The sequence below is a fragment of the Erithacus rubecula genome, assembly GCF_903797595.1.
Source record: "Erithacus rubecula genome assembly, chromosome: 4".
Classification (NCBI taxonomy): Eukaryota; Metazoa; Chordata; class Aves; order Passeriformes; family Muscicapidae; genus Erithacus; species Erithacus rubecula.
This window is the reverse complement of record NC_136686.1, coordinates 68,553,097-68,573,202: the sequence shown is the minus strand read 5'-3', so window position 1 is coordinate 68,573,202 and position 20,106 is coordinate 68,553,097. Positions and strand designations below refer to the sequence as shown.

General features: G+C 63.2%; 1 protein-coding gene across 1 annotated transcript in view; it reads right to left on the bottom strand.

Moving 5' to 3' along the window:
• The window catches only part of SND1 (staphylococcal nuclease and tudor domain containing 1), a gene marked incomplete at its 3' end in the record, with an annotated part of 47,535 nt that overhangs the window by 25,891 nt on the left and 1,538 nt on the right, over positions 1 to 20,106 (bottom strand). Inside the window, 9 exon segments of the mRNA XM_079304490.1 lie at positions 80 to 193; positions 8,606 to 8,696; positions 9,534 to 9,640; positions 10,309 to 10,464; positions 11,074 to 11,165; positions 11,794 to 11,954; positions 13,516 to 13,594; positions 16,546 to 16,666; positions 18,079 to 18,228. Coding sequence (XP_079160616.1) covers positions 80 to 193; positions 8,606 to 8,696; positions 9,534 to 9,640; positions 10,309 to 10,464; positions 11,074 to 11,165; positions 11,794 to 11,954; positions 13,516 to 13,594; positions 16,546 to 16,666; positions 18,079 to 18,228 — 1,071 coding nt within the window.

Below are 20,106 nucleotides of genomic sequence, written 5' to 3'. Positions count from 1 at the left end.
CGGTGTCCCCAGGCGCTGTCCCCTCCCTGTCCCCGCGGTGTCCCCAGGCGCTGTCCCCTCCCCGTCCCCGCGGTGTCACCTGGGCGCTGTCCCCCTCGAGCCGCGGGGGCCGGATGCTGGACAGGTGAATGGTTTTGTAGTCCCCGGAGTTGAGCTTCACCACGATGGCGTCGGCGTTGAGCACCTGCATCACCTGGGGACAGAGACAGGGCTGAGCGTGGGGACAGCGGGCACCTGGGCATACCTGGGCACACCGAGGGCCAGGTGCCACCTGCTCTGCCACCCTGACTCCCATCCCCAGCACACTGAGCAGCTCCAGCCCCATCCAGGAGTCCTGAGGGGAATGTGACCGCCGGGATGGTGACAAGTGGCACACCAGGGCACTGCCAGCCCCGTGTGTGTCCCGGGTTCCATTCCAGAGGGGCACGAGCACCACTGGACACTGCACACGGGATGATGCTCGGGCAGGAGGGAGCAAGGACAGCCCGTGGTGGCAGCAAACTAAACAGGGTCATGGATCCAGAGGATCCTGGAATGGTTTGGGTTAGAAGGGACCCCAGAGCCCCCCCAGTGCCATGGCAGGGACACCTGCCACTGTCCCACTGTCCCTGTGGCACTGGGAGCCATTCCCTGCCCCCTGGTCCTGTCCTTGTCCCCAGCCCCTCTGCAGCTCTCCTGGAGCCCCTCCAGGCCCTGCCAGGGCTCTGAGCATTCCCTGGATCCTGCTCCTGCCCAGGTGAGCCCCCCCAGCTCTCCCAGCTTGGCTCCAGGCAGAGGGGCAGGATCCCAGTGGGTTTCAGGACACACTATGGGTTTGACATTCCCAGTTCTCCATCCTGGCTGAGTGTAAGCTGCTGGATATTCCCAGTACAGGGACCTTCCCCTGCCTGCTCCCAGCACAGCCCAGCCCCAAAGGCTCCCAGTGCTGCTCACCCACGATGATCCCAACCCCACACGCCCCTCAGGGCCGATCCCCCCAGCCCTTCTTGCCCGGCAATCACGTCCCCCCTGCCAGCGAGCGGGGCCGGAGGCAGAGCAGCATTTCAGCAGCTCAGATCCGAGCAGACACCGAGGCTCGCCGGGGCACGGCAGAGCCCCGGGATGGTCCCAAGGCTCCCGGACTGCTCTCGGCAGGAGCAGCCCAAAGCCCAAGCCTGCCAAGTGGAGTAATCCAATCTCACGCTCCAGGGCACCCGGGGCGAGCAGGGAGCGGCCGCGCTCCTTCCCCGCCGCCCGCACCCGGCAGCAGCGGCACGCGGAGCGGCGCTGCGGCAGCTGCGGGCGCACCCACTGCACGGCCCCCGCATGCAGCGCATGCAGCGCGGGCAGCACGGGCAGCACACGCAGCGCGGGCAGCACATACAGCACATGCAGCGCATGCAGCGCATGCAGCACGGGCAGCACGGGCAGCACATGCAGCGCGGGCAGCACACGCAGCGCGGGCAGCACATACAGCACATGCAGCGCATGCAGCACATGCAGCACGGGCAGCACATGCAGCACATGCAGCGCATGCAGCGCATGCAGCACATGCAGCACATGCAGCGCAGGCAGCACATGCAGCACATGCAGCACGGGCAGCACATGCAGCGCGGGCAGCACATGCAGCACATGCAGCGCATGCAGCACATGCAGCGCGGGCAGCACATGCAGCGCGGGCAGCACGGGCAGCACATGTAGCGCATGCAGCGCGGGCAGCACATGCAGCGCGGGCAGCACATGCAGCACGGGCAGCACATGCAGCACGGGCAGCACATGCAGCACATGCAGCACATGCAGCGCGGGCAGCACATGCAGCACATGTAGCGCATGCAGCGCGGGCAGCACATGCAGCACATGCAGCACGTGCAGCGCGGGCAGCACATGCAGCGCGGGCAGCACATGCAGCACATGTAGCGCATGCAGCGTGGGCAGCACATGCAGCGCAGGCAGCTCATGCAGCGCGGGCAGCGCATGCAGCACATGCAGCACGGGCAGTGAATGCAGCACATGCAGCGCGGGCAGCACATGCAGCACATGCAGCACATGCAGCGCGGGCAGCACATGCAGCGCATGCAGCGCAGGCAGCACATGCAGCGCGGGCAGCACATGCAGCGCGGGCAGCACATGCAGTGCAGGCAGCACATGCAGCGCATGCAGCGCGGGCAGCACATGCAGTGCGGGCAGCACATGCAGCGCATGCAGCGCGGGCAGCACATGCAGCACATGCAGCGCGGGCAGCACATGCAGCACAGGCAGCGCATGCAGCGCGGGCAGCGCATGCAGCGTGGGCAGCGCATGCAGCACATGCAGCACATGCAGCACATGCAGCACATGCAGCACATGCAGCACATGCAGCGTGGGCAGCGCGGGCAGCACATGCAGCACATGCAGCACATGCAGCGTGGGTAGCACACGCAGCGCATGCAGCCTGCGCCCCCTGCCAGGAGCAGCAGCGGGGACGGGGCCGGACCCGCCGCACCGAGTCCCTTCCCAGCAGGAACAACTCAGGGAGCCCGAGCCGGGATGAGCCGGCTGCGAGGGGGGGACAGGACACGGGAGGCGGCAGGATACGGGGATGTGGGATACAGGATAGGGGATGTAGGACATGGGATGTAGCAGGACATGGCATGCAGCAGGATACGGGATGCTGCACAATATGGGGTGTAGGATACAGGATGCAGCAGGACATGGGATGTAGCAGGATATGGATGCAGCAGGACATGGGATGTAGCAGGATATGGATGCAGCAGGATACGGGATGCAGCAGCACACAGATGTAGCAAGACACAGCATGCAGCAGGATATGGGATGTAGAATATGGATGTAGCAGGATATGGGATGTAGAATATGGATGTAGCAGGACATGGGATGTAGAACATGGGATGTAGGATATGCAAAGTAGCAGGACATGGGATGTAGGATATGGGATGCAGCAGGACACAGATGTGGCAGGATGTGGATGTAGAATAGAGGAGGCAGCAGGACAGGGGACGGAGCAGAAAGGAGATGCAGCAGGACACAGACGTAGGACACACAGGGATGCAGCAGAATTGGGGATGCAGCAGGACAGGGGATGCAGCAGGACAGGGGACACAGCAGGACAGGGGACACAGCAGGACAGGGGATGCAGCAGGACACAGCATCTGGAGCAGGGACATTGTGTCTCCCAAGCTGGGCAGAGCCGGGTGGCAGCAGGAGCCAAGAGGGACCTCTGGGGTCTCTGCAGGGCCCTGACCCTGCTGCAAAGGGTCCCTGCAGGACATGGGATGATGTAGGATACGGGATGCAGTAGCACATGGGATGCAGGAGGACAAGGGACACAGCAGGACACAGGACACAGCAGGACATGGCACCTGGAGCCAGGGCTCCCAGGGGATGCTGGCCCCAGGCAGGACAGAGCAGGGTGGCACGGGGGGCACCCCCAGGTGCCCACCCCCCTGGGCTGGGGCCGCAGGGAGGGCAGGAGGGTCATGGGGGTGACACCAGGGGTGACACAGTGACAGCACCGCAGACTCAGCCCGCCCCGGGGCCAGGGCGTTTCTCTGTCCCCACATTGCCACCGCCCCTCACGTCCCTTATCCCATATTCATTGTGGCTCCTCCCGCCTGCCCTGCCCTGCCAGAGGCCCTTTGATAACAGGATCGCAAGGATTATTTTTTTAAAGCTCTGCAGCTGTTTTTGCAGAGCCAGCACGCTCTGGCTGCTGCTTCCCACGTCCCCGGGCTGGCAGCAGGGAGGGCAGCCCGGGAATGTCCCTGTGGCACCACCCTGGCCACCCCCACCCCATCACAGCCCCGGGGCACGGAGCTCACACCACATTTATCAGGGAAGGTTTTTTCCTCTCTGCAAGAGCTGATCACAACAAAGCCTCAAATTTTCCACCCCAGGCTTTGCTTGTCCCCAGCACTGGGGGCACAGAGGGCAGAGCAGAACTGGGACCAGTACAGGACACAAAACCCCCACACAATGGGGGTGGCACAGCCAGGGCTGGCACAGACCCAGAGCCAGGACCAGCCTGAGGAGGAGGAGGGAAGCAGCTCTTCCTCTAAAGATTGGCAATTCCACCCTTGGAGGGAGAGAGGGGGTGACTCTGGCAGCAGGACCCTGCCCCCACAAACCCTGGATGTGCCCTAAAGGCACAGCTGATCCCAAATGCTGATCCCAAACCCTGGGAACAGCGAGGGATGGACACAGAGCAGCCACAGGGCTGTGATCCAGGGACCTAGGGGTGACACTGGGGTGCCAGGGACTCCACCTTTAGGGATGGTTGGACAAGCACCCTCCTGCCTGGGGACCGTGGGGACGTGTCCCAGCTGCCAGGACTCCTGGCTGCCGTGCTCCTGGGACACCATCCCTGACCCAGGACACCGTCCTGCACAGGGAGCATCCCCAAAGCTGAGGGTGACCTCCTGCACCCCAACTAGGATGGGGGCACTTGAGGAGCCAGAGCCCAGCACCAGGGGAGTGTCGAGTGTGCCCCCATCCCAAAAATGCCCTTCAGAGGGGTTTTGGCAGGGCCTGGCACTCGGCTCAGCTCTGGCACATCCCACGAGCCCCGGCAGGACTGGGCCAGGGGCAGAGCTGCCGGCAATAACGCCCAGGATCAGAGGAGCCGGGAGGGGCAGCAGGGGCGGGACACGGGCGGGGGCTGCCCGGGACCCCCGTGCCGAGGGCCGGGGGCTGCCGCAGCCCCCCCGCAGGGATGGCTGGCAGCCCGGCGCGGGCTCGGCTCCGCAGCGTGTCCCAAATCCCGCCGCTCCGACACCGGCTGACGCAGGGATTTCGGCAGAGCCTCCAGCCCCTCCGACATTTCCACTCCTCTGCTTTTCTCCTCAATCCAGGCCAAGCCTCCCCTGCTCCCCCCTCCCAGCCCCAGCCCCGCGCCCCCAGCGCCGCCAGCCGCAGCCAAAATTAGCCGGAGCCCATTTGCCGCGGTTGATCAGCGGTGCAAAGGCAGGTTGGGATCTTCCTCCTCCTCCCCCTCCCCTCGCAGCCCCTCCAGCAGCTCCTGCGTCAGCTCTGCCGCTGCGAACCAGCCCCGCCGTGCCGAGCAGGAGGCGGCTCCGGCCCCGTCCATCCCCGGCCCCCGCCCCGAGCCCGCCGGCGTCTGTCCTGCTTCTCCCTGTGGCTTACAATTCCGGGCAAGGGGGAAGGAAAAAAAAAAAAAACCCCAAAAAGCTCCCAAAGTGACACGGAAATGCGGCGGGAGGGCTGCGGCTGCCAAAGGGCAAATTCCAGAGCGATGCGCAAAGAGCGGCATCGACACAGCGCGGAGGAATTCGGAATTCCACAAATCTCCTCCCCAAAACGGGGCTCGCTGCCTTCGGGGCTCCCAGGGAATGGGGAGCAGAACCGAGAGCGCTCCCAGGCCGGGGGGAACCCCACAGAGCCAGGCAGCAATCGGGGGCATCCTGCAAACTGTGCCCCCAAGCCAAGGGGATCGCCCTGCACAGCCCGGGGGTCGATCCCCACCGTTCCCAGCCGGATCCCCGCTGCTCCTGGGGGATGCTGCTGACCCCAGAGGAAGCCCGGGCACCCCTCCCTCCCCGAGGCTGGGCTGGGCCCCGCCTGCTGCTGCTGCCCCACAGAACCGCGGCATTTTGGAGGCGCCTGGAGCATCCAGCCGCCCCCTCCAGCAGCTGAGCCGAGCGTGACTGACGGCCCTGGCACAGCCCTGGCACAGCCCTGGCACAGCCCATGGCACAGCCCTGGCACAGCCCTGGCACAGCCCTGGCACAGCCCATGGCACAGCCCTGGCACAGCCCTGGCACAGCCCATGGCACAGCCCATGGCACAGCCCTGGCACAGCCCATGGCATAGCCCATGGCACAGCTCATGGCACAGCCCTGGCACAGCCCATGGCATAGCCCTGGCACAGCCCCTGGCACAGCTCATGGCACAGCCCATGGCACAGCCCTGGCACAGCCCTGGCACAGCCATGGCACAGCCCCTGGCACAGCCCTGGCATAGCCCATGGCACAGCCCATGGCACAGCCCTGGCATAGCCCATGGCACAGCCCATGGCACAGCCCTGGCACAGCCCATGGCACAGCCCATGGCACAGCCCTGGCACAGCCCATGGCATAGCCCATGGCACAGCCATGGCACAGCCCTGGCATAGCCCTGGCAAAGCTCATGGCACAGCCCATGGCACAGCCCTGGCACAGCCCATGGCACAGCCCTGGCACAGCCCATGGCATAGCCCTGGCAAAGCTCATGGCACAGCCCATGGCACAGCCCTGGCATAACCCTGGCAAAGCTCATGGCACAGCCCATGGCACAGCCCTGGCACAGCCCATGGCACAGCCCATGGCACAGTCCTGGCACAGCTCCTGGCACAGCCCTGGCACAGCTCCTGGCACAGCCCTGGCACAGCCTCCAGCCCTGCCCTGCCCACGGGACACCTGCCCAGGTGCCATTTGTCACCACTACGAGGGACGGGCTCTCTCGTCACCCCTCCAAGCTCTGTGTCCCTGCCCTGCTCTTTAGGGAGGTTCTGGGGACTCTGCTCCTGTCCCAGCCCCGTCTGAGTCACCAGAGCAAGGACAGGAGCCTTTCCCAGCCCCATCCAACAGACACAGGCGATGGCACCACACGGATGAGGCTCAGAGCCACAGCAGTCACAGAGCTCCTGGCAGTCCCAGCAGCTCCAGAGCTTTCCCAGCTCTGCTCTGTTCAACCCTCAGCACGCAGGAGCCCTCCAGGATCTGCCAGGCTTGATCCCATTCCTGCTTTTCCAAGGATCTGCCAGGTTTCTTCCTATTCCTGCATTTCCCCAGGATCTGCCAGGCTTGATCCCATTCCTGCATTTCCCCAGGATCTGCCAGGCTTGATCACATTCCTGCTTTTCCCCAGGATCTGCCAGGCTTGATCCCATTCCTGCATTTCCCCAGGATCTGCCAGGCTTGATCCCATTCCTGCATTTCCCCAGGATCTGCCAGGCTTGATCCCATTCCTGTTTTTCCAAGCATCTGCCAGGCTTGATCCCACTCCTGCATCCCCCCTGGGCTCAGACAGGATCCCGGCAGGACTGGAATCTGGGAGGATCCGACCCTGCTCAGGGACCAGAACGACTTTCCAAGAAATGTGGCTGCTGCCCATTCCCAGGGAAATTCCAGCAGCTCCGGAGCCTGGGCGAGGCAGCAGCTCCATCTAGTGGGGCTGATCCCACAGATCCTGCTCGAATTCTGCAGCTCCCAAATTCCAGCTGGGATCATCCAGCCTCAATCATCCCACCAGGATCACCCCACCAGGATCATCCCACCAGGATCATCCCACGCTGCTTCACCTCCCTCCTGCCCCTCAGATCTACGCCAGGACAGGGATTCCCATGGGATCCACACAAAGGGATTCCCACAGACAGGGAACACACCAGCACCCACCAGGAGAGGGGCTCAGTGGCATCTCCAGCCTTTGGGAACATTGGGAATGGATCCATGGGGCAGCCATTCCCCTGGGAACATTGGGAATGGATCCATGGGGCAGCCAATGCTCTGGGAACATTGGGAATGGATCCATGGGGCAGCCATTCCCCTGGGAACATTGGGAATGGATCCATGGGGCAGCCAATGCCCTGGGAACATTGGGAATGGATCCATGGGGCAGCCATTCCCCTGGGAACATTGGGAATGGATCCATGGGGCAGCCAATGCTCTGGGAGGATCAGGGATGGATCCATGGGGCAGCCATTCCCCTGGGAACATTGGAATGGATCCATGGGGCAGCCAATGCTCTGGGAGGATCAGGGATGGATCCATGGGGCAGCCAATGCTCTGGGAGGATCAGGAATGGATCTATGGGGCAGCCAATGCCCTGGGAACATTGGGAATGGATCCATGGGGCAGCCATTCCCCTGGGAACATTGGGAATGGATCCATGGGGCAGCCAATGCTCTGGGAGGATCAGGGATGAATCCATGGGGCAGCCATTCCCCTGGGAACATTGGGAATGGATCCATGGGGCAGCCAATGCCCTGGGAACATTGGGAATGGATCCATGGGGCAGCCATTCCCCTGGGAACATTGGGAATGGATCCATGGGGCAGCCAATGCTCTGGGAGGATCAGGGATGAATCCATGGGGCAGCCATTCCCCTGGGAATATTGGGAATGGATCCATGGGGCAGCCAATGCTCTGGGAACATTGGGAATTGATCCATGGGGCAGCCAATGCTCTGGGAACATTGGGAATGGATCCATGGGGCAGCCATTCCCCTGGGAACATTGGGAATGGATCCATGGGGCAGCCAATGCTCTGGGAACACTGGGAATGGATCCATGGGGCAGCCATTCCCCTGGGAACATTGGGAATGGATCCATGGGGCAGCCATTCCCCCGGGAGGATCAGGGATCAATCAAGATCCAAGCCCACCCCTGTGGATGACCAGGGCAGGGTGCCAGGACACCCCAGGCTGTGCCCACAGACCAAACCCTGTCCCAGGACTCCTTCCCTCCTCCTGGCACCTCTTCCCTCTCCAGCCCTGCTGGGATCAGCCAAGGGAAACCCCTCTGGGGTTTGTCCAAGCCCACGGAGAGCCCAGACTGGGAGCTGGCCCCCCGTGCTGTACCCCTGGTCCCCAAATGTCCCCTCCCAGCCCCATCTGTGCCACTCCCAGCCCCGCTCACCTTGGCCACAAACTGTTTGTCCTTCTGATCCAGGTTTGCTGTGGGGGCCACGTAATCCCTCCAGATCCTCAGCTTGCGCTCCTTGGCAAACCTGGCAGGGTGGGGACAGAGGGACACGGGGCTGGGACACACGGACATGGCAGGGGGGGCACTGCCAGCATAGCCCTGGGGACAGAGGGACACGGGGCTGGGACACATGGACAGGCCGGGGGGGCACTGCCAGCACAGCCCTGGGGACAGACAGAGGGACACGGGGCTGGGACACACGGACGTGGCAGGGGTGGCACTGCCAGCACAGCCCTGGGGACAGAGGGACACGGGGCTGGGACACACGGACAGGCCAGGGGGGCACTGCCAGCACAGCCCTGGGGACAGACAGAGGGACACGGGGCTGGGACACACGGACGTGGCAGGGGTGGCACTGCCAGCACAGCCCTGGGGACAGACAGGGGGACATCCCATCAATCCCACCCTGGGTGAGCCACGTGGGGCTGGGGGGGCTGGAGTCACTCTGGGCACCCCATGGGTGCAGCTGGGAGCAGTGGGATCAACTGAGAGCAGCTGAAATCAGCAGGAGCACTGGGATCAGCTGGGAGCAGCGGGATGAGCAGGATCAGTAGGATAAGTGAGATCAGCGGGATCAGCAGGATTAGTGGGATCAGCAGAGCAGTGGGATCAATGGGATGAGCATGATCAATGGGATCAGTGGGATGAGCATGATCAATGGGATCAGTGGGATGAGCAGGATCAGTGGGATCAATGGGATGAGCAGGATGAGCAGGGAGCATTGGGATCAGCAGGGATCATTGGGATCAGCAGGATCAGTGGGATCAGCAGGGATCAGTGGGATCAGCAGGGATCAGTGGGATCAGTAGGATCAGCAGGGATCATTGGGATCAGCAGGGATCATTGGGATCAGCAGGATCACCTCTCTGCCGCGCGCAGTTTGTCGGCGCCGCGGGTGTAGACGGCGATGGACCAATCCACACAGCGGGCAAAGCCCTCCTTCAGCAGCAGCTCCGTGATGTTCCCGTTCTGCGGGGGCAGAGGGACCACCCAGGGTCAGCAGGGATCCCCTGGGGTCAGCAGGGATCCCTCAGGGTCAGCAGGGATCCCCCGGGGTCAGCAGGAATCCCCCGGGGTCAGCAGGGATCCACCCCAGGGTCAGCAGGGATCCCCCGGGGTCAGAGGGATCCACCCCAGGGTCAGCAGGGATCCACCCCAGGGTCAGCAGGGATCCCCCAGGGTCAGCAGGGATCCCTCAGGGATCCAGGGTCAGCAGGGATCCCCCAGGGTCAGAGGGATCCACCCCAGGGTCAGCAGGGATCCCCCAGGGTCAGAGGGATCCACCCCAGGGTCAGAGGGATCATCCCTCTCTCTGTCCCTGCTGGGGGGATCCTGCACAGCCCCTTCGACACCCCCTGAGCTCCTAGTGCTACTGGAGACCCCACCAGTGACCCCCACATTGCAACCTCCTCACAGGGACCAGGATCCCCCAAACCCACCAGGAGAGAACCCACAAATCCCAGTGACACCCCCAGCCTCTGCCCTTCCCACAGGGACCAGGATCCCCCAAACCCACCAGAAATGAGTCCCCAGATCCCAGTGACCCCCGCGGGCTGCCCCTCCCCGCACAGAGCAGGATCCCCCAGCCCCCAGGGAGCCCCCCAGGGAGCCCCCCAGGCAGCCCCCGCGGCACGTGCCGGGTGCAGGATGGTGCCCAGGATGTTCTGGTTGTGGCAGCTCTCCAGGACGATCTGCACGTCCCTCTGCAGCAGCCGCGACTCCGTGAAGAATTTGGCCTCGGCAGCGAAGGGCTCGGGCACCTCGGCGTCAGCCTCGCGCTTGAAGGTGGGGCACTGCGGGGCAGGGCGTGGTCAGGACACGCCCCAAAACCGGGAACAGCGCGGGAACCCCGCGGGAGGGGCTGCCCCCGTTCCCCAGCTCCAGGGGTGTTTGGGGGGCTGGAATCAGGGAATTTGTGTAAGGACAGAGCCCTTGGACTACGCTGGAAACAGGGACCGAGTCCAGCTCAGGGAACAGTGGAGAGGGACCTGGAGAGTCCAGAGGAGCCCCGGGGCTGCTGCAGGGCTGGAGCCCCTCAGCTCCCAGGGATCAGCCTGGGAGAGCTGGGGGGGCTCAGCTGGGCAGGAGCAGGATCCAGGCAGAGCTCAGAGCCTGGAGGGGCTCCAGGGGAGCTGCAGAGGGGCTGGGGACAAGGACAGGGCCAGCAGGCAGGGAATGGCTCCCAGTGCCACAGGGCAGGGCTGGCTGGGATCTTGGGCAGCAATTGCTGGCTGGGCTGGAACTGCCAGAGCAGCTGTGGCTGCCCCTGGATCCCTGGAATGGCCAAGGCCAGGCTGGACACTGGGGCTGGGACAGTGGGACAGGGGCAGGGGTCCCTGCAGGGTGGCACTGGGGGGACAGTGGAATTCAGCAGGTGGAGCCTGGCAGGGGAAGGGGCTCACCTTGATCCCCGAGAGCATGACAGTCACCAGGTAATAGTCTGGCAGCAGCAGGGCCCTCACCACGCTGCCATCCCGCACGTGCTCGATGATGGCTGTGGGGTGACACAGGGCTGATCCACGGGAACGGGCACGGGACACACGGGGGGACACAGGGACACATGGGGACACACAGGGACATGGAGACATGGGGACATGCCAGGGTCACAGGGACATGGGGAAAGGGTGACACAGGGCTGATCCACGGGAACGGGCACGGGACACATGGGGGGACATGGGGGGACACATGGGGGACGTGTGGAAAGGCAGACACAGGAACACGGGCATGGAGATATGGGGACACAGGGAGAACACGGGGACACACGGGGAGACACACAGGGACATGGGGACATGGGGACACAGAGACATGGTGACATGCCAGGGTCACAGACACAAGGTCACAGGGACATGGGGGAAGGGTGACATGGGGATGGGGACACACACAGGGACACGGAGACACAGGGACATGGGGACAGGGTGACATGGGCACACAGAAATGGGGACAGGGAAACACACAGGGACATTGGGACACGGAGACACAGGGACACGGTGACACGGGGACACACAGGGTGACACGGGGACACACAGGGTGACACAGGGTGACACAGGGACACACAGGGACACACAGGGTGACACGGGGACACAGGGACACACGGTGACACAGGGTGACACGGGGTCCCCTACCATTGACAGGTTTCTGGTGCAGCGAGTCCACGAAGTGCCGGGGGTTCTCCAGGCTGTACTTGAGGTCGCGCACGGTGTGCGAGCCCGTGCCCTCGCTCCACATGCCCCGGCGGGCGCTGCGTGCCTGCTCCTCCAGCTCGGCCAGCCGGCTCTGCTCGGGGCTGGGGACACCCCAGTCACGGCCAGCAGGGCTCAGGGACCCCTCCCCACGGCAACACACCCGCCCCGCCCCGCCCGAGCCCCCGCCACAGCCAGGGACGGCAGGCTGAGCCCGGGCCCCGCCACGGGCTGCTCCACACCCCCGGGGAGAGGGGCACATCCCAGGGGAAACACCCCATGGGAATCATCCCATGGGAATCATCCCATGGGACTCATTCCATGGGACTCATTCCATGGGAATCATCCCATGGGACTCCATTCCATGGGAATCATCCCATGGGAATCATTCCAGGGGACTCCATTCCATGGGAATCATCCCATGGGACTCATTCCATGGGACTCATTCCATGGGAATCATCCCATGGGACTCATTCCATGGGGCTCATTCCATGGGAATCATCCCATGGGAATCATTCCAGGGGACTCCATTCCATGGGAATCATCCCATGGGACTCATTCCATGGGACTCATTCCATGGGAATCATCCCATGGGACTCCATTCCATGGGAATCATTCCATGGGAATCATCCCATGGGACTCCATTCCATGGGAATCATTCCATGGGAATCATCCCATGGGACTCCATTCCATGGGAATCATCCCATGGGATTCAATGCCATTGGATTCCATCCCATGGGAATCATTCCATGGGGTTCCATTCCATGGGAATCCACTCCATGGGAATCATTCCATGGGAATCATTCCATGGGAATCCATTCCATGGGAATTCATTCCATGGGAATTCATTCCATGGGATTCCATGGGAATCATTCCATGGGAATCCATTCCATGGGAATCCGTTCCATGGGAATCCATTCCATGGGAATCCACACTGAAGGGCCCCCACAGTGACCACGGTCCCCTCCAGCCCAGGGAAACTGAAGTGGCTGCCCCTGGATCCCTGGAGGGCCACTGGAGCCAAGGGATCCACAGGCTCCGTGCCTGGAGCAGCAGCAGCGTGGGGATCAGGACTGGGACCGGGATCAGGACTGGGACCGGGATCAGGATTAGGGCTGGGATCGGGACTGGGACCGGGATCAGGACTGGGACTGGGATTAGGACTGGGATCATGATTAGGACTGGAATTGGGATCAGGACTGGGACCAGGATTGGGACCAGGATCAGGATTAGGGCTGGGATCAGGATTAGAGCTGGGATCAGGATTAGGGCTGGGATCAGGATTAGGGCTGGTATCAGGATTGGGACCAGGATCAGGATTAGGGCTGGGATCAGGATTAGGACCGGGATCAGGATGGGGATCAGGATGGGGATCAGGATTAGGGCTGGGATCAGGATTAGGGCTGGGATCAGGATTAGGACCGGGATCAGGATGGGGATCAGGATTAGGGCTGGGATCAGGATGAGGACTGGGATCAGGATGAGGGCTGGGATCAGGATGAGGGTTGGGATCAGGATTAGGGCTGGGATCAGGATGAGGGCTGGGATCAGGATGAGGGTTGGGATCAGGATGAGGGCTGGGATCAGGATTGGGACTGGGATCAGGATTAGGGCTGGGATCAGGCTCAGGCTCAGGCTCAGGCTCAGGGGGAGCTGTGCACGTACTTGTTGGCTCGGATGCCCTCCCGCCGGGAAGCCAGTCCTTCGGCCACCAGGGACTCAGCAATGTTCTCCCCACTGGTGTCTGCAGAGAGGAGCAGGGGGGTGAGAGGAGCTTCAGGGAACGGGAACGGGGCAGCATTCCCAGTGATCCCAGGGCTGGAACCACCCCAGAGCTCTCCTGGGACAGCACTGCCCCAGCCTGGGCTCCCTGGGCAGTTCCCAGCCCTGCCCACCTTTCCCATGGGGAAATTCCTGCTGCTGCCCCCCCAGCCCCATTCCAGCTCCCCCAGCCCCATTCCCAGCTCCCCCAGCCCATTCCCAGCTCCCCCAGTCCCATTCCAGCTCCCCCAGCCTCATTCCCAGCTCCCCCAGCCCCTGCCCAGCTCCCCCAGCCCATTCCCAGCTTCCCCAGACCCATTCCCAGCTCCCCCAGACCCATTCCCAGCTCCCCCAGCCCCATTCCAGCTCCCCCAGCCCCTGCCCAGCTCCCCCAGCCCATTCCCAGCTCCCCCAGTCCCATTCCAGCTCCCCCAGCCTCATTCCCAGCTCCCCCAGCCCCTGCCCAGCTCCCGCAGACCCTGCCCAGCTCCCCCAGCCCCTGCCCAGCTCCCCCAGAACCATTCCAGTTCCCCCAGCCCCTGCCCAGCTCCCCCAGCTCCACTCCCTGCATCCCTCAGCCCCTCCAGAGCTGTCCCCACGATTCCAGGGGGTCCCTGGGCAGGGCCAGCACAGGGGACAGTCCCTGTCCCGGGGTCTGGCTGTCCCTCACCCTGCTGGCTCCTGCCACAGCCCCAGCCCTCTGCAGAGCTCCTCCTCTCCCTCCTGCCTGTCCCTCCCCACCCAGGAGCTGCTGCAGGGAATCTGTCACAGCATTCCCACGTTAATGGTGTTTAAACCCTGACAAACTTCATCAGGAAACATTTTCTGCCTCATTTCTCCGCCCACGCCGGGCTGGGCTGGAGCAGGGATGGGGATGGCAGCAGCCAAAGCCCCCAGCTTCACTCCCTGCACCCCAGGACAGCCCAGGCTGCAGGGGGGCTCAGGGGGGGCAGAGCAGCAGCTCCCCACAGCAAAGGTTCAAATCAAACACTGCATTCAATGACCTTGGATCTCGGGGTCTTCCCCAACCAAAATTATTCTGATCCCGATCCCTCTGCCCATCCCAAAGGGCGCTGGGAGCTCAGGATGGGTCATGGAATATCCTGAGTGGGAAGGGACCCACATCCAGCTGAGACCTCCAGGGAGGGAGCTCCAGCCTTCCCTGGAGCCAGGGACGTGCTGCTGATCCTCTGGGATGGGATCCCGGGCTGCACAGCTGTGCCATGGACCCTCAGAGCCCAGAGGGACCCCCTGCCCCACCCTGAGCCCCCTCCCCTCTCTGCCCCACCCTGAGCCCCCTCCCCTCTCTGCCCCACCCTGAGCCCCCTCCCCTCTCTGCCCCATCTGCCAGCCTCAGGATCAGCCCGGGATGTCAGCAAGTCTGGCTGGATGAGCTGATCCCTGCCTGCTCTGGGACAGGTCCTGAGTGGAACGGGAATGCCTGGAAAGGCTCTGAGTGCCATGGGAATGCCCTGAGTGCCATGGAAAGGCTCTGAGTGCCATGGAAAGGATCTGAAATCCCTGGCAATCCCTGGAGAAGCTCTGAGCACCACAGGGAGCACACCTGGAGCACCTGTTCCCCTTTTCCAGCCCATTCCCACAAAACAGGTGAGTCCACAGGGATGTGGGGCTGAGGGCACCCAGCCCCCCCAGCCCCTCCTGGGGCTCCCCAGCCTCGGGCACTGTCCCCCTCCCAAAAGTGGGAATCCATGGAAAAGCAGGAATGCATCCTTCTGCTGTGACAGCACATCCCAGCACCCCTGCTCTCCCACTCCATCCCCCCAAAAGGGGATTTTCCAGCTGGATTTGTGCTTGGGACATTCCAGGCTGAGCCCAGGAAAGCTCCCGGAGCAGGGAGAGCAGGGCTGGGGAAACCTGGGGGGCTGGAAAAGCTGGGGGGGCTGGAAAAGTCCAGGAAAAGTCCAGGAAAAGCAGGCAGGCACCCTCCTGCTGAGGGCACATGCAAACACCCCAAACACCCCAAGTGCTGCCCCCAGACCCACATTTCCCCAGGTAAAACATCCCAGAACCTTTTCCCAGGTAAAACATCCAGAACAACATTTTCCCATATAAACTGTCTTGGACTCACCTTTTCCCAGCTAACCCCAGACCCACCTATTTCCAGGTAACTCTACACTCACCTTTGCCCAGGTAACCCACTCACCTTTGCCAGGTAACCCACTCACTTTGCCAGGTAACCCACTCACCTTTGCCAGGTAACCCACTCACCTTTGCCCAGGTAACCCACTCACCTTTGCCAGGTAGCCCACTCACCTTTGCCCAGGTAACCCACTCACCTTTGCCAGGTAACCCACTCACCTTTACCCAGGTAGCCCACTCACCTTTGCCCAGGTAACCCCACTCACTTTGCCGCGTAACCCACTCACCTTTGCCAGGTAACCCACTCACTTTGCCAGGTAACCCACTCACCTTTGCCAGGTAGCCCACTCACCTTTGCCAGGTAACCCACTCACTTTGCCAGGTAGCCCACTCACCTTTGCCAGGTAACCCACTCACCTTTGCCAGGTAACCCACTCACTTTGCCAGGTAACCCACTCACCTTTGCCCAGGTAACCCACTCACTTTGCCAGGTAACCCACTCCCCTTTGCCAGGTAGCCCACTCACCTTTGCCAGGTAGCCCACTCACCTTTGCCAGATAACCCACTCACCTTTGCCAGATAACCCACTCACCTTTGCCCAGGTAACCCACTCACTTTGCCAGGTAACCCACTCACCTTTGCCCAGGTAACCCACTCACTTTGCCAGGTAACCCACTCCCCTTTGCCAGGTAGCCCACTCACCTTTGCCAGGTAGCCCACTCACCTTTGCCAGATAACCCACTCACCTTTGCCCAGGTAACCCACTCACTTTGCCAGGTAACCCACTCACCTTTGCCCAGGTAACCCACTCACTTTGCCAGGTAACCCACTCACCTTTGCCCAGGTAGACCATGCCGTACTCGCGGCCCTGCGGCGTTTTGTACTCCACGGTGAAGCACACCTCCTTCCCGATCAGCTTCTTCCGCAGGAACTCCCGCGCCGGGAAGCCCCAGGGCTGGGGGAGGGGAGCGCCCTGAGCCGGGGGTCCCAGCTCCCGGAATTCCGCGCTGGGAACGACCCCTCGGCAGCAGCGCCCCCACAGAGCCACCCGGGCGCGCCCCCCGCCCCCAAAACCGATCCCGGGCAGCCCCGGTTCCCGGGATGCACTGAGGGCTCCTTCCCGGGAACGGCCGGGGCTGGAGGGCGGCGGGAGGAGCCCCGGGAGGAGCCCCGGGAGGAGCCCCGGGAGCTCCGGGAGCATTCGCAGACTCCTGAGCGCATTCCCGCATTGCCAGGGCGCACTCCCTCATTCCCGAGCGCATTCCCGGATTCCCAGAGCGCTCTCCCGCACTCCCGGGACAGATTCCCCGATTCCCGAGTGCGTTCCCGCAGCGCATTCCCTCATTCCCGAAGCGCACTCCTGGATTCCCGGGGCGCACTCCCTCTTCCCGAGCACACTCCCTCACTCCCGGATCGCATTCCCGAGCGCGTTCCCGCACTCCCGGAGCGCATTCCCTCATTCCCGGAGCGCATCCCCTCACTCCCGGAGCGCGTTCCCTCATTCCCGAAGCGCACTCCTGGATTCCCAGGACGCGTTCCCTCATTCCCGGAGCGCACTCCCGCATTCCCGGAGCGCGTTCCCGCACTCCCGGAGCGCATCCCCTCATTCCCGGAGCGCGTTCCCGCACTCCCGGAGCGCATCCCCTCATTCCCGGAGCGCGTTCCCGCACTCCCGGAGCACATCCCCGCTCCAGCGGGGCGGGTGGGCGGGAGTGCGGCCGGAGGTGGGAACATGACGCGCTCATAAACAATTAGCGGAGCTGACAGGCGTCACTTTGGCAAAGAGTGACATTTAGAGGCTGTTTGGAAGACAAAACTCCCCAGGGAGAGCAATTATCTGCCAGCGCTGCTCCCACCGCCCCCGGCCCGCGGGAGGGGGGGACGGGCCCTGCCGGCACCGAGCGGCTCCGGGACCGCCCCGTGTGCCCCAAACCATCCCCCAAACCATCCCCCAAACCATCCCCCAAACCATCCCCGTGTGCCCCAAACCATCCCCCAAACCATCCCCGTGTGCCCCAAATCATCCCCCAAACCATCCCAGTGTGTGCCCCAAATCATCCCCCAAACCATCCCCGTGTGCCCCAAATCATCCCCCAAACCATCCCAGTGTGTGCCCCAAATCATCCCCCAAACCATCCCCGTGTGCCCCAAACCATCCCCGTGTGCCCCAAATCATCCCTCAAACTATCCCAGTGTGTGCCCCAAATCATGCCCCAAACCATACCCCTGTGCCCCAAACCAAACCCCATGTGCCCCAAACCCCCCCGGTGTGTGCCCCAAACCATGCTGCGATCACCCCCGGGCCCCCTCCAGGCTGTTCCAGCCCCCCCCAGCCCCCGCCGGTCCCGCGGCCCCGGCAGCACGCACCTCGTCGGGGGTGTCGCGGCTGTCGGGCTGGCTGGCGGCGCCGCGCCGTGCCAGGCTCCCCGCGCGGATGTTGCTGAGGTTGATCTGGCGCTCGGGGGGCGGCCCCCCGCGGGGCTGGCCCCGCACGATGATGGCGCAGCCCGACAGCACCTGCGGGGACAGCGAGGGGTCACCCGGGGTCTGCGGGCAGGGTGGGGCAGCTGGGGGAGGGGGGGATGCTGCAGGGACACGCAGAATTCCAGGGATGTGTCCGGGGAACTCCGAGTGTCACAGAGCTGGGAGCTGTCCCAGCCGGAGATGTGGGGTCAAAATCCGTGTCCTGGGCTTGTCTACAGGAACCCTGCCCCTGTGCCCAGGTGAGAGCCCACCTGCAGAGCTGCCCCAGCCCTGGGGATGCAGCAGCAGCAGCTGGAGCTGCTGCAGGGCTGGAGCCCCTCAGCTCCCAGGGATCAGCCTGGGAGAGCTGGGGGGGCTCAGCTGGGCAGGAGCAGGATCCAGGCAGAGCTCAGAGCCTGGAGGGGCTCCAGGGGAGCTGCAGAGGGGCTGGGGACAAGGACAGGGCCAGGAGGCAGGGAATGGCTCCCAGTGCCACAGGGCAGGGCTGGCTGGGATCTTGGGCAGCAATTGCTGGCTGGGCTGGAACTGCCAGAGCAGCTGTGGCTGCCCCTGGATCCCTGGAATGGCCAAGGCCAGGCTGGACACTGGGGCTGGAGCAGCTGGGACAGGGGCAGGGGTCCCTGCCATGGCACTGCAGGGGCTCTGGAGTCCCTCAGGGCTCAGCACACCTGGACACGGGGTCACCTCTGCGTACACAACACCAAAGAACATTTGGAAAATCATGAATTTAGTCCTGGTGCTCTCCAGGTGAGCCCAGCCAGGATGTCCTGGCACAGCTTTGGCTGCTGAGACCCCAAGCTGGACACCCCCCACCAGTCCCAAACCCCCTGCAGGGTTCCCTCACAGCTCCAGCCCCAACATCACCCACCACAGCTGGACCCCAGTTCCCACTGCAGGGCCAGCAGCCAGAGTGTGCTGGGATCTCTCTGATCCCAAAGATCTCCCTGTTCCTAAGGATCTCCCTGTCCCCACTCCCAGATCTCTGGAGCCAGCTCAGGGTCAGGTTCCAGCACCTGCCCTGGCTCCCCACACCCCAAAATCCCCAGGGATGCTCACAGTGATCCCAAACCCCTTCAGCTCTCCTCCACCACCAGATTCAGCCTGGCCCCGTGCCCAGGATATTGAATCCCCCTGCCCTGAGCCCACCCCAATGGCCTGGGTGTCCCCTGCACCCCTCTCCTGCTGCCCCCCCACCCCTTGGAGCCTCGGCAGAGCCACAGGAGCCACCAGGAATCACCACACCCAGAGTGATCCTGGTGCTCAGTGCTTAAGGACCTAGAGGTTTCATGGCTGTAATTAAGCTTTATCTTTAATTTAGGGCATGGGGATGCAGGAGCTGCTCTGTTCAATCCCCAACACCAGCCCTGGATCCCGGGGTGGGATCCTTGGTGGAGCTGCTCCGTGTCCCAGGGGCAGTGCAGTGCTTTGGGGGGACATCCCATCCCAGCCCCAGATCCCTGTGACCCCTGGGAGTGGCCACAATTCCTGTCTGCCACCCACACGTGTGGCTGTCCCAGCTGGGGAACTGCTCCAGGACTGGTCAGTGACAGCAATGGGATGGGGACACTGTCCCAGCACCCAGGTGTCACTGTCCCACTGTGCCAGCAATGCCACAAAGGTCCCATTCATCCCCACTGAGGGCTCCACCAGAGAAACCTGGGCTTAAACCAAGCTTAATCCAGCATGGAAAAGGGACAGGACCCAGCACAGGCACACAGACCCAGTTCCAAGGTGGCTCCAGAGCACCAGAAGGGAGAGCACCCAAATCCCACTGGCACCCCCAGTACCCAGAGCTGCACCTGCAGGGCACAAAGAGTTAAAAATCCTGAGAGGAGTGGGAGGAAAATCCCTGCTCTTCATCCCCACCCTGCTCTCAAGCCCCGTAGTCCCACTGTGATTCCAGTGAGGTGA